The sequence below is a fragment of the Hylobates moloch genome, unplaced genomic scaffold (genome assembly GCF_009828535.3).
Source record: "Hylobates moloch isolate HMO894 unplaced genomic scaffold, HMol_V3 SCAFFOLD_5, whole genome shotgun sequence".
In the NCBI taxonomy this organism is placed as follows: Eukaryota; Metazoa; Chordata; class Mammalia; order Primates; family Hylobatidae; genus Hylobates; species Hylobates moloch.
Genome location: NW_026652280.1, coordinates 91,229,478 through 91,240,720, shown reverse-complemented (window position 1 = coordinate 91,240,720; position 11,243 = coordinate 91,229,478). Strand labels below are relative to the sequence as shown.

Sequence of the window (11,243 nt, the reverse complement as noted above, 5' to 3'; positions counted from 1 at the left end):
CTCTCCCCCAAGCCTGAGATGTGCTGAGACCCAAATGCCAGTAGCGGGCGGGAGGCAGTGCAGAGACCTGTGAAAATCTTCTGATGTGACCAACCCACTCCCACCCAGGGGAATCCACGGGGCCCAGCGGCAGCGCGTTCCCGACGGTGGGGAGGACAAGGCGCCCGTTCTCCAAGTCCCTAGGGTGGCGCAAGCGCCTCTCCCTTTACCTGCCCAGGCAGCCCCGCCCGCTATGCCCGGCAGTCAAACCAGGTCCAGACCCCGGCTGTGCCGCCCCCACCCCCCAGCAGCCCTGCCGGCTCCCCACCCGCACAGCTCCCAATGGGGGGTACCTGACAGTGGTGGTCCCATCTCACCTTCCCGGTCCAAGGGCCCTGGTGGGAAGCGACCCGAGCGTATTCCTCGCCCGTAGCTCGCGCGCCTGGGCACCCGGGGGCGCTCACAGTGATCGCGGGGCCAGCACACCCTCACCCAGGACATCCCTTTCCTCCCACCACCCCCAACTCCGGAGTGGCTCAGAGGAAGGGAAAGTAGATGCCCGTACCCTACCCTGCCCCTCCTGCCCGGGCTGTGCAGTTCTCTGTCGTGGTATCGGCCGGGCCTTACCCCTTCCTCCCCGGCGCAGCTGGGGTCCTCCTCCGGGCCAGGCAGAGCAGGCGGGCATCAGAAGTGGGGGCCAAGCAGGTGGGTGAGGGCAGGGCAGGGGCAAGCAGGGGAGACGCAGACGGGGCGGGGCTAAGCAGGTGGGTGCGGGCGGGGCCAAGCAGGTGGGCGGAGAGGGGGCGGGGCCAAGCGGGGGTAGATGCAGACAGGGGCGGGGCCAAACAGGCGGGCGGGGAGGGTCCGAACTAAGCTGGGTAAATGCACACAGGGACGGGGCCAAACAGGTGGGCGAGGAGGGGGCGGGGCCAAGCGGGGTAGATGACACAAGCGGGGCTAAGCAGGTGGGCTCGGGCGGGGGCGGGGGCGCGGGCGGGGGCGCAGGCGGGGGCGAGGGCGTGGACAGGCCAAGCCAGGGGGTGAGGCGGAGGCAGGGCCAAGCCGGTCCGTGAGGGAGAGGGCGGGCCAAGCCGGTGGGCGCGGGCAGGGACGCCCTTGCGCGCCGGACAGGCGGGGGCGGGGCGTGCAGGCAGGGGCGGGGCACGCCGTCCCATGGGACCGGCCCTCGTCCACTGCCCCCTCCGGCCCCGCCCCGAGCGCCCGGGCTGGGCCGGCAGCGGCCCCCCGCGGCGGGGCTGGCAGCAGTGGCTGCCCGCACTGTGCCCGGACGCTCGCCTTCGCTGCAGCTCCCGGTGCCGCCGCCCGGGCCGGCGCCCCGCGGGCCCTCCTCGTTATGGCCGCGGCCTCCTCCCCGCCCAGGGCCGAGAGGAAGCGCTGGGGTTGGGGCCGCCTGCCAGGCGCCCGGCGGGGCAGCGCGGGCCTGGCCAAGAAGTGCCCCTTCTCGCTGGAGCTGGCGGAGGGCGGCCCCGCGGGCGGCGCGCTCTACGCGCCCATCGCGCCCGGCGCCCCAGGTCCCGCGCCCCCTGCGTCCCTGGCCGCGCCCGCCGCGCCCCCAGTTGCCTCCGACCTTGGCCCGCGGCCGCCGGTGAGCCTAGACCCGCGCGTCTCCATCTACAGCACGCGCCGCCCGCTGTTGGCGCGCACCCACGTCCAGGGCCGCGTCTACAACTTCCTCGAGCGTCCCACCGGCTGGAAATGCTTCGTCTACCACTTCGCCGTGTGAGTATCGCCACCGGCGACGGCCGGTACGAAGGTGCTTCCTGAGAGCTGGTGTGGGGGAGCTCTGTCCCAGCGCCACCTGCCCCGTCGGAGCTGCGACCCCGGAGCAGAGGAGGGAAGGAAGTGGGGAAACGCAGAAACACAAACTCTGCACTCTCCCTTGAAGTTCAGAGGCGCTGCTGTGTCTGGGGGTGCGCATCTTCTCGCAGGCCCGGCGTGGGGAGGGAGCCGGCTGGGAAGGGGACCACCTGGAGCCCAGAATTTGGCTCCACACCTCCGGGAGGGTAGTCCAGGTGTGAGTCCTTCTGGGAAGAGAAGCGTGCTGGGGAGCGCACCCTTGGGTGCAGTAAGATAACTCCTCAAGGTCGGCTGAGACTCGAGGCTCAGGAGCCCCCAAGAGAGAAGGCCCCTGAAGTCTGGTGCCGCATCTCAGACCCCCTGAGGCCCAGGTGGACTCTGGGGCAGGGGGCTGTCCAGGATAGGAAGGTGACGGTGGCGGTGCTCCCTGAGGGCTCAGCATGCCATGGGGCGTCCCCACAGGCCCCACATTAACTGAACCAAGCTCATGAAAACCTGGCTTGATGCAGAGAGTGGAGAGGCACATTTGCAGCTCTCACTAAGAGGCAGCTGTGCTCCCGGAGAAAGCAGCGCTGGTAGCAGAGGCACCTGGCCCCCGCCCCGGTTACCAGGTGGTTCCAATTCCCGGTACAGAGTGCCTGGGCAGGGCTGGGCACTGGATTTCTCAGGGACGGGCCTGGGAAGTCACCTCCGGGAAGGTCCAGGCTGCTCTCCTACATGCCTGCCTGGGGCCTTCCCCCGCTGCCCCAGTGGCCCTACTTCCTGGCTGCCCAGCCAGCGGCCTTTTGGTGTGGTGCCAGCCTCTGGCCTGGGAGCCTCTACCCAGCCATCCCATGGCTGATGGCCATGGGGCTCACCTGAGGGCTGAAGGGTGGTCTCCCTGAGCGTCCTCAGGTGGAAGCATCTCCTCTGCCTCGGGCAGGCTCAGTAGAGAACTGGCTGGAGGGCATCCAGAGGCCTGTCCATGCCTGCTGGCAGCTGCCACCAGGGCCTCAGGGCGGGTGACAGCAGGAGCCAGGCCCCAACTGGCTTCAAGCATCGTCTCAGGTGAGGGGGTGGGGTAGGGGTCGCAGGGCTACTGCCTTCCTTGCTGAGAGGTGGCCTTCCATGTCGGGAAGGGGAAGTCTCACCCACCTTTGTCCTCAAAGATGTGGTTGGGGTGTGGCCTTGGAGACTTTTCCCCACCCCAGCTCCCAAGCCCCTGTCTCCTGACATGTCGGCGGGTGCCTGAGCCACAGCCGCTGCTGGTCTGTGAGAGGAGCTGGCTCTGCTCGTGGCTGCAGCAACGGGGGCTTGGCTTGGGGTTTGGGAGATATTTGTGTGCAGTGACCCCAGGGGAACCCACCCAAGTCCAATGCCACTGTGCAAATGTCCAGCAGATGCCAGGTTCACAGGTGCTGTGTGCTGGTGGCCACGTGCCTCCCGGACCCCAGACTCTCTGAGATGTCCAGGGGTGGGAAGACCCCCTCAGCCAGAGGCCAAGGCAAAGTGCCCGCAGACCCCCTCGATTCTCGCTTGTGTTCAGGTTTGTGGACATGTGCCTCCGGGCTCACTGCAGCCACCCATGTGGAGGAAGAAGAGGAAGAGGGCTCGCTGCGCCCCAGAGGAAGTCTCTGCTTGCACTTGTGTTTTCTTCCTGATTTGGATTGTTTAGGTCTCGGAAGTTTGCTCAGCAGAGTCTACCTTCGCCCAGCCTCCGCAGAGCTGGCAAGGCAGGGGTGGCTTCTGGGGACAGGGGCAGGATGGCTTCTGTGAGGGGGTGGCCAGGAAAGGGATGCTTCTGTGAAGTGGCCAGACCTAGGGCTGGTCCTTTCCAGCTCTGGGCCCTGTCCCTGTAAGATGTGTGCCTGGCCCTGGGAAGTTGTCATGAACAGCCCCCGACCCAGGTACCTCCACGTGGGGTGGGACTGGAGGTGGACCCTGACTGGGCAGGACATGTGCCTTGGTGGGGGCCTGGGAGATGCGCTCCCACCCTCAGTGCCCTAGGAGGTTGGCAGGACCAGTCTCTCGAGGGGAGACCTGGTCATAGAGCCAGGATGGCAGAGTAGCTGGAGGCCACCTGCAGCCTCACCAAATCAGGTCTACCCTGCGCCAGTCCAGCCCTTGTGTTGCTGTAAGAAGTCTTGGCAATGGTGGCAGAGACAGGGCCCTGTCCTTAGGTGGATTGTGAAATGAGAAATATTGTGGTTTCTGGCCTGAAGACAAGCCTGGCCTTGAAGAGCCAGGGCCCAGGCGTGTGTGCAGAGGGGTTGAGGCAGGAGCCAGTGTTCCGCTGACCCTACAGGGCTAGGGCGAACTCTCCTGTGTGTGGCTGGGGAAGCCAGCCAGGATATCCTGTCCCCTCCTCGGGGAACCCCCCCCAGGAGAGCAGCTCTTCCTGTGTTCCTTCTTGCCTCCCTGGGCTGGCCGGGGTGGACACGGCACCTGGGCCACAACCCTTGCCCGCTTAGGCTTCCTGCCCCCAACACCCCCAGTTATCTGTGGTTGCTTGCGCCCCCACTGGGGGCAGCTCCCATCTTCGCTGTATGGGGTCCATACAGCCCTGCTGCACCCAGAGGTCCTAGCTCCCTTGCTGTGAGCCTTGGCCAGGGGTGTGGACATCCAGCTGGCATCTACTCTGGTTGCTGAGATGCATGGAGATCCTGGTTGTGGCCAAGGAGAGGGATTTGAGGGGGGACCTGTAGTGCATGGAGACTGCCCCTGTAGGCTCTCAAACCTAGGTCTGGCTCAGCAGCCCCTGTTCCCCGCTCCTACAGCCTTGGCTTTCCCTGTTTCCCAAGAACTTTCCAGGGGTGTTGGCAGAACCGTCACAGATGCATGTTAACCAACAATGGAGCCAGAAGCAGGTCCCGGAGGTGGATTGGGCTGATCTGGTTGCCTCCCCAAAAGACAAGGCCACACAGAGCCAGCTCTCAGGGTGCAGCACCCAACTTTGTGAACTCCAGTGCCCTCCTATCTCCAGACTCTGGCATTGGAGTCCAAAGCAGCTGCTGGGCAGTTGTTCTGCAGCTGGGCAGGCAGGCCAGAGGCCAAGGCAGGTGGTGGGGCTGGGCACAGAGGAGGACGGGGCTCTCTGGGCCATCAGGTCTCTTTCTCTCCATCTTCTTTAAGATCCCTCCACCCACTCCTCAGCCCTAGATTCCCAGGAAAACTGGGAATTCCTTTTGGGGCTTTTCCCAGTGCCGCCTTCTGTGGGGCATGAGCCCTTGGTCTCATCCCCTGGCTGTCTGGGGTCCCCCCACCTCCATTGCAGACCCAGCCCAGTGTTTCTAGATCCACTCTTGCCAACATGTTGAGTGTCTAACTGTGGCTTCGTACTAGTTGGGGGGAACACAGGCATCCCTTACCCCTGGCCGTCAGCTGGGGAGGGGCTAGTCTAGGTGGCAAAAGAGTCTGGAGCCTGGGAGAAAGGGCCTCCCCAGCCTGTGTGGGGACAGGGGGTCAGGAGGGTGGTAGGGACTTGGGTCCTTGCAGGTGGCCTGGGCAGTGCCTGGTGGGTGTGGATCAGGTGGCAGGGCTTTGTGTCTGGGTGTGGCCCCGTGGCTGGGCTGCCTTGGCCAGGGTCTTGGGCCTTTTGAGTCTGCGTCTCGTTCTCCGCGGCAGGCTCCTGGTGCTGGCACCTTCCGTGCAGGGTGCCTTGGTTGGAGGGAACATTCGCCTGTGCCTGGCACTGAAGCCACAGCTCCCTGTGGGCATGGTGCTCGCAGCTTGAGCCTACAACCCTGGGGTGCTGGAGGCAGGAGGGTCCCTTTTCGCTTGGCAGTTTCGAGGTACTGGAAACTTTGCACATAATGTGCGGGCTGCGTTGTGTCGCAGGGCTGGGTCTGAGGGAGGAGCTTTGCGGGGACACTCCTGGGTGCCGATGGGATGAACTTCCACTGGGCGTGAGGGCCTGGGATGCAGTTGGGCCGGCCAGTATGAGGTCAGGTGGTTGGAGCCAGGGAGCTGGCGTGTCAGCTGCTGCTATGAGTTCTGCCACGTGCTGTCCTGGCATGTGGCACGTCTTGCAGAGGACAGGAAGGGTGAACAGCTCCAAACCCACCCTATGTGTGCTCCAGAGCTGGAAACAGGCTGTGCGGAGCTGAGTGCCTTTGGGGGCAGCTGAGGTGGGCAGGAGCACCGTGCCCACCGAGGGTGTCAGAGTGACAGGGGTTGGCAGGCAACTCCACCCGGGTGGCTGATGCCCCCGTTTTTAAAGGCGTTGGGTGCTGAGAATTCCCCTCCTGCTGCCAGGCTGGTTTCAAGTCTGCTCCATCTGCGCTCGACGTCCTTGCCAGTGTGATCCAGAGCTGCCCAGACGAGCAAGTGTCCTTGAGTCCCAGGGATGCTGTTAACAGGGCAGTGGGTCCAGGGAGCTGGTCCTGACACAGGGGTCCTGATGCAGTGGGTCCAGGGAGCTCATGCCTTCCAGTGATGGGAATGCCGCCGGTCCCTGTAGCCAAGGTGCAGATGCACGCGTCCTGGTCCAGAGCCCCTGCTCGGCCCTGGGCAGGGCCACCAGTTCCCTGCATTTCACCCGCCTTGTCTCAGAGGTGGATGAGCCCTCCCTAGTCCTGACATTCCAAACTGGCTTTTGGCCCCTGCGATATCTCGCTGCAATTCAAGACTCTGTCCACAGGCAAGAACAACAGGCTGGGACAATCTCATCTCAGGCACCTGTGGGAGGAGACAGCTCCCAAGGGCGGTGATGCCAGGAGAACATTCCAGGCCCAGGAGGAGCTGAGAGAGAGCAGATGCCCAAGGCAAGATGCCGGGGTGTGGCCAGTGCTGGGATAGCATGGTGTCGGCCCGGGGAGATGCTGCAGAGAAGCTTCCAGAAGCCCAACATCTGCTGCTGGAGGGGAGAATGATGCAATGAATATCACCATCCTGGGCCACTTTGACCCAGACCCCAAGGATTCGGTTACAGAGGGGAGGGCAGCAGGGTCTGGCTTCACTCTCGGGAGGTGCCTTGGGGCTGGCCAGTATAGGATTGCTGTCACCATGGGTCACTCCAGCCCCTGGACGCTCCTACACCATGCTCTGCTTGCGTCTGGGGTCCCTGCGGGCACGTCGGTGAGACCGTTCTGGCCTCCACACCCCTTCCTGGTGGGTAGCTGTCTCTCTCCAGCAGCTCCTCCGAGCACAATGAGAAACCCCAGACCTCATGGATGCAAAATTATCGTGGTTGACAAAGGGGGATGGCTGGTGTCTCTGGTACGGGCTGGGTGACCACAGGGATGGCCGCGTGACCCTAGTCCAGGGGGCCGTTTTTACACGAGGCATCTGACCATGTGATGGGATGTGGCTTCCGCTGCCCGGCCCAGCCCTCTTCTGGGAGCCCCACGTGGGTGGGTGCTGGCTGGGGAGGGGCTTCTCTCTGGGGAGCAGGCCCCGGCTGGAGGTGGGGAAGATCCATGATGGGAACCCAGGTGTCTTCCCACTTCTCGACCATCTCCTGGGAAGTTCTAATGTTTGGTTCAGGGTGTAGGGTCCATCTGAGCAGGCATGGTGCTTCCAGAAGGATCCAGGTTAAGGGTGGTGGGTCCAAGGAGGTGCCTGAGCCCTTCTGCAGAAACACCGCTCCCCCATAGAGCAGCAGTCCCCAACCTTTTTAGTACCAGAGACCTGTTTTACGGAAGAAAGATTTTTCCACTGGGGCGGTGGTGATCTTGGGATGAAACTGTTCCATCTCAGATCATCAGGTATTAGATTCTCATAAGAAGCGTGCAACCTAGATCCCTTGTATGCGCAGTTCACAATAGGATTTGTGCTCCTGCGAGAATCTAATGCCACCGCTGATCCAACAGGAGGTAGAGCTCAGGTTGTCATTTGCATTCACCTGATGCTCACTCACTGCTGTGCGGCCTGTTCCCTAACAGGCCACGGACCCGGGGTTGGGGAACCCTGTCTTAGAGGATTGAGGCTCAGGGCCATGGGATCGGCACTGTCGTTGCCCTTGGGGGGTCTGAGCACCGGAAGGACCCGGCCGTGGTCCCAGGCACTGTGTGGGATGGACCAGCAGAAAGGCTCCCAGGAGGGTCGTGGCTTCCTCGTCGGCACGGGACTCTCAGGATGAGCTGCCTGGAGTCTGTTGGCATCTGCCTGTCCGCCTCCGGCAGGAACTTCTCCTGATTGAAGAACCGGGCTGGGGAGCTGACCCCAGGACAGGCCCCTGCGCACTCTGGGACCTGGGGCCTGGGCTCTGCTCCCCATTTCGCTCATCCACTCACAGATGGGGACATTTGGATCACCTTACAGATGAGACAACTAGGCCTGGCCACTTTGCTCATGCCACACCCAGAAAGCCCTCAGGACACCCAGAAGCCCTCAGGATGCTGTGGTCTCCAGTGAGGTGATACACTATTCCTGGCCTCAGGCCCAGTTTGTATCCACGGGCACCCCCACTCCCACCTAGCACTTGCCACCAGGAAGCACCCTGAGGACTGTCCCCTTTGAGAGATGGCTCTCAAAGCCTTGCTCTGTGCCTGCGTCCCGGCAGCGGGTGAGCTATGGCCACCCTCACCCAGAGGGTGCAGGTTCCCTGGGGGCGGGGCCTCTTGGCTTCCTCTCCATATCTGCTAAGGTGCACGCCTTTCTCTGCTGCCTTCCCAAATCACACTCTGGGGTGCACTGAAAGAGTGCTCTGAGTAGCTTTCCCCAGCTCCTGGCTGAACTTGCTCCAGGCAGAGACTTGAAGAGATGCAGAAGGCAGGAACCACAGGCAGAGCAGCTGGACAGGGACCCCCACCCCTGCACTCCCTTCAGCCCTGGAACGCTCCTCTGCCTGGAGACAGCCCAGCTGTACTGGGACCCCTCACCCCACCCTGGGGCCAGGGGCTGTCTCCTCGACTTCCACACAGAGCAGCCCGGGCAGCTCAGAGGAGGGAGCAGAAGGAGCTCTGACTGAGAGGGGTAGACCCCTCCCAGAGGCATCCCCATCCTGCCCCAAAGAGGGGAGCAGCTGGAGACGGGGGGCGGGAACCTCCTCTGGCTATATCTGAGCAGCCCCAGGAACCATGCGCTTCAAGCATTTGATCTTGGCGGGCCCTGGGCTTGGCATTCTATTCCATGACGTCTCCAGCTGTTCTCTTGTGAAGAGTCACGTCTGTGCTCTTGGCTAGGATGGCTCCAATATTATAAAACATACAGCTTTGCTAATTAAAACAGCATGACACTGCCTTATAGGCAGGCAGATCACCAATGGAACAGCTTTTTAAAAACCGCATGTAACTCCATTGTATATGAAGTTTCATAAAAGAGGCAGCGTCTCCAACCAGTGGGGAACAGATGGGTGGCTTCATGCGTGCTGCGGGGTGGGTGGGTGGCCACGTGCAAAGTGATCAGACTGCACCCACTTGTCACGTCATACACCAGGATAGACTCCCAGTGGGTCAGAAAACCACTTGGGTACCAAAAGAAAGCACCTGGAATTCTTTAACTTGGGAGTAAAGAAACTTTTCTATGACTTGAAAGCTAGACACGTGGAGGAGGAGATTTATGTGTTTGACCACGTAAGAAAGAAGCAACCTTGGCTGGGCACAGTGGCTCACGCCTGTAATCCCACCACTTTGGGAGGCCAAGGTGGGTGGATCACCTTAGGTTGGGAGTTCAAGACCAGCCTGACCAACGTGGTGAAACCCCATCTCTACTAAAAATACAGAATTAGCTGGGTGTGGTGGCGCATGCCTGTAATCCCAGCTACTTGGGAGGCTGAGGCAGGAGAATCGCTTGAACCTGGGAGGTGGAGGTTGCAGTGAGCTGAGATCGCGCCGTTGCACTCCAGACTGGGCGATAAGAGTGAAACTCCATCTCAGAAAAAAAAAAAAAAAAAAAAAAGCAAACTTAACGGGAAACAGCCAATGCCAGGCTGGGGGAAGATGTGATGTTTCACGAAAGGTTAATCTTTTTACTATAGAAAGAGTTTCTGAAAACAGAAGAAAACCCACAGCCAGCAGGAGATGTGAACACAACTCACAGGACAGTGACCCACAGGGGGCCCTTGAACATGTGACAAGGTGCCACCTTCACTCCTGGCGAGAGGGGTGCCAAGGAAAATGTCACTGAGTTCCTGTCTGGCTGGCAGAAATCCTTTGGCATTTGCTGGTGGGCATGCAACAGGGTAGACTCTGTGAGGAGGGGATTTGGCAACATCTATCAAAACCATCTGCACTGACCTGTGACCCAGCAACCCCCTCCCCGGAACCTACCTGAAGGCACTGGCAAAGGCAGGAAAAGCTGCGTGTGCAGGGCTGCTTGTGAAAGTACCGCTTGGAAAACTGCAAATGCCCATTGTAGGAGACTGGTTGAATCAGAGATTTGTGGAATATTATGCAACTGTAAAAAAGGAATGCATAGATCTCTCTTATTATGGAGTGATTATCAGGACTTATTTAATAATTTTTTTAGACAGGGTCTTGCTGTGTTGGTCAGGGTGGCCTTGAACTCTTGGCCTCAAGCAGTCCTTGCACCTCAACCTCCCAAAGTGCTGAGATTACAGGTATGAGCCACCACACCCGGTGTATCAGGATACTTTTTAAGTGAAAAAGCACAGTGAATAAAAATATAGCAGAAGATGAAAATTTATCTTCATCTGATAAAGGGGAGGATGCAAGTCTGGATGTATATTAAAAACAAAAGCAATGGAAGCCTCCAGATCTTAAAAGTTTACCTCAAAAGGGGTGGGGGAGGTGGCATATGGAATCAAGATGTCTCTGAATGTACCTTGTTTTATAGATTTCACTTTGGAGCCATGTAAATAAATAGCTTGCATAATTTTTAAAAAGCTGTTCGTAATTGCTTGGTGAAAAATCCCTAAATAAATCTTAACCAGAAAAAGCAGTCCCTCAAAATTGAAATGAAACAAATGAGCCTAAAAATGTGTGCTGAATTAGTGGCTTAACCACCCGGAAGGACTGATTTCAGGTGACGTATTTCTAGCGGGTTACTGCTGAAGACAAATAGAGCTGCATGCTGTGACCACATAATTGTTGTGATACTATTTGATATATTATTCTAAGAATGCTGCATGGGAATTGCAGGTTAAGGTAAGTAATTGTGTTGGTATCACCAAGAATGGAGGTTGTACAAAATATGATTCACATGTAAACAGAATTAAAAACAAAAATCGTATAATCATCTCAACAGATGTAGAAAAACACTTTTGATAAAATTCATCATCCCTTCGTTTAAAAACACTCAACAAAAATAGGCATCAAAGGAACGTATCTCAAAATAAGAGCCATTTATGACAAACCCATGGTAAATGTGGTACTGAATGGGTAAAAGTGAGACACATTCCCCTTAAGAACAAGACAAGGATGCCCATTATCACCACTCCTATTCAAAATAATACTGGAGGTCCTAGCCAGAAAAATCAGGCAAGAGAAAGAAATAAAAGGGGATCCAAACAGGAAAAGAGGAACTCAAACCATCTCCCTTCACTGATGATGATGAGATTCTATACC

General features: G+C 59.2%; 1 protein-coding gene across 5 annotated transcripts in view; it reads left to right on the top strand.

Moving 5' to 3' along the window:
- The first annotated feature begins 1,333 nt into the window (after positions 1–1,333).
- KCNQ1 (potassium voltage-gated channel subfamily Q member 1) overlaps positions 1,334–11,243 on the top strand; it is a 396,978-nt gene continuing 387,068 nt past the window's right edge. For all 5 annotated transcript variants that reach the window (XM_058439073.1, XM_058439070.1, XM_032153801.2 and 2 more), the window contains exon 1: positions 1,334–1,719. In XM_058439073.1, the coding sequence (XP_058295056.1) occupies positions 1,334–1,719 (386 nt within the window). The remainder of the gene's footprint in view (positions 1,720–11,243) is intronic.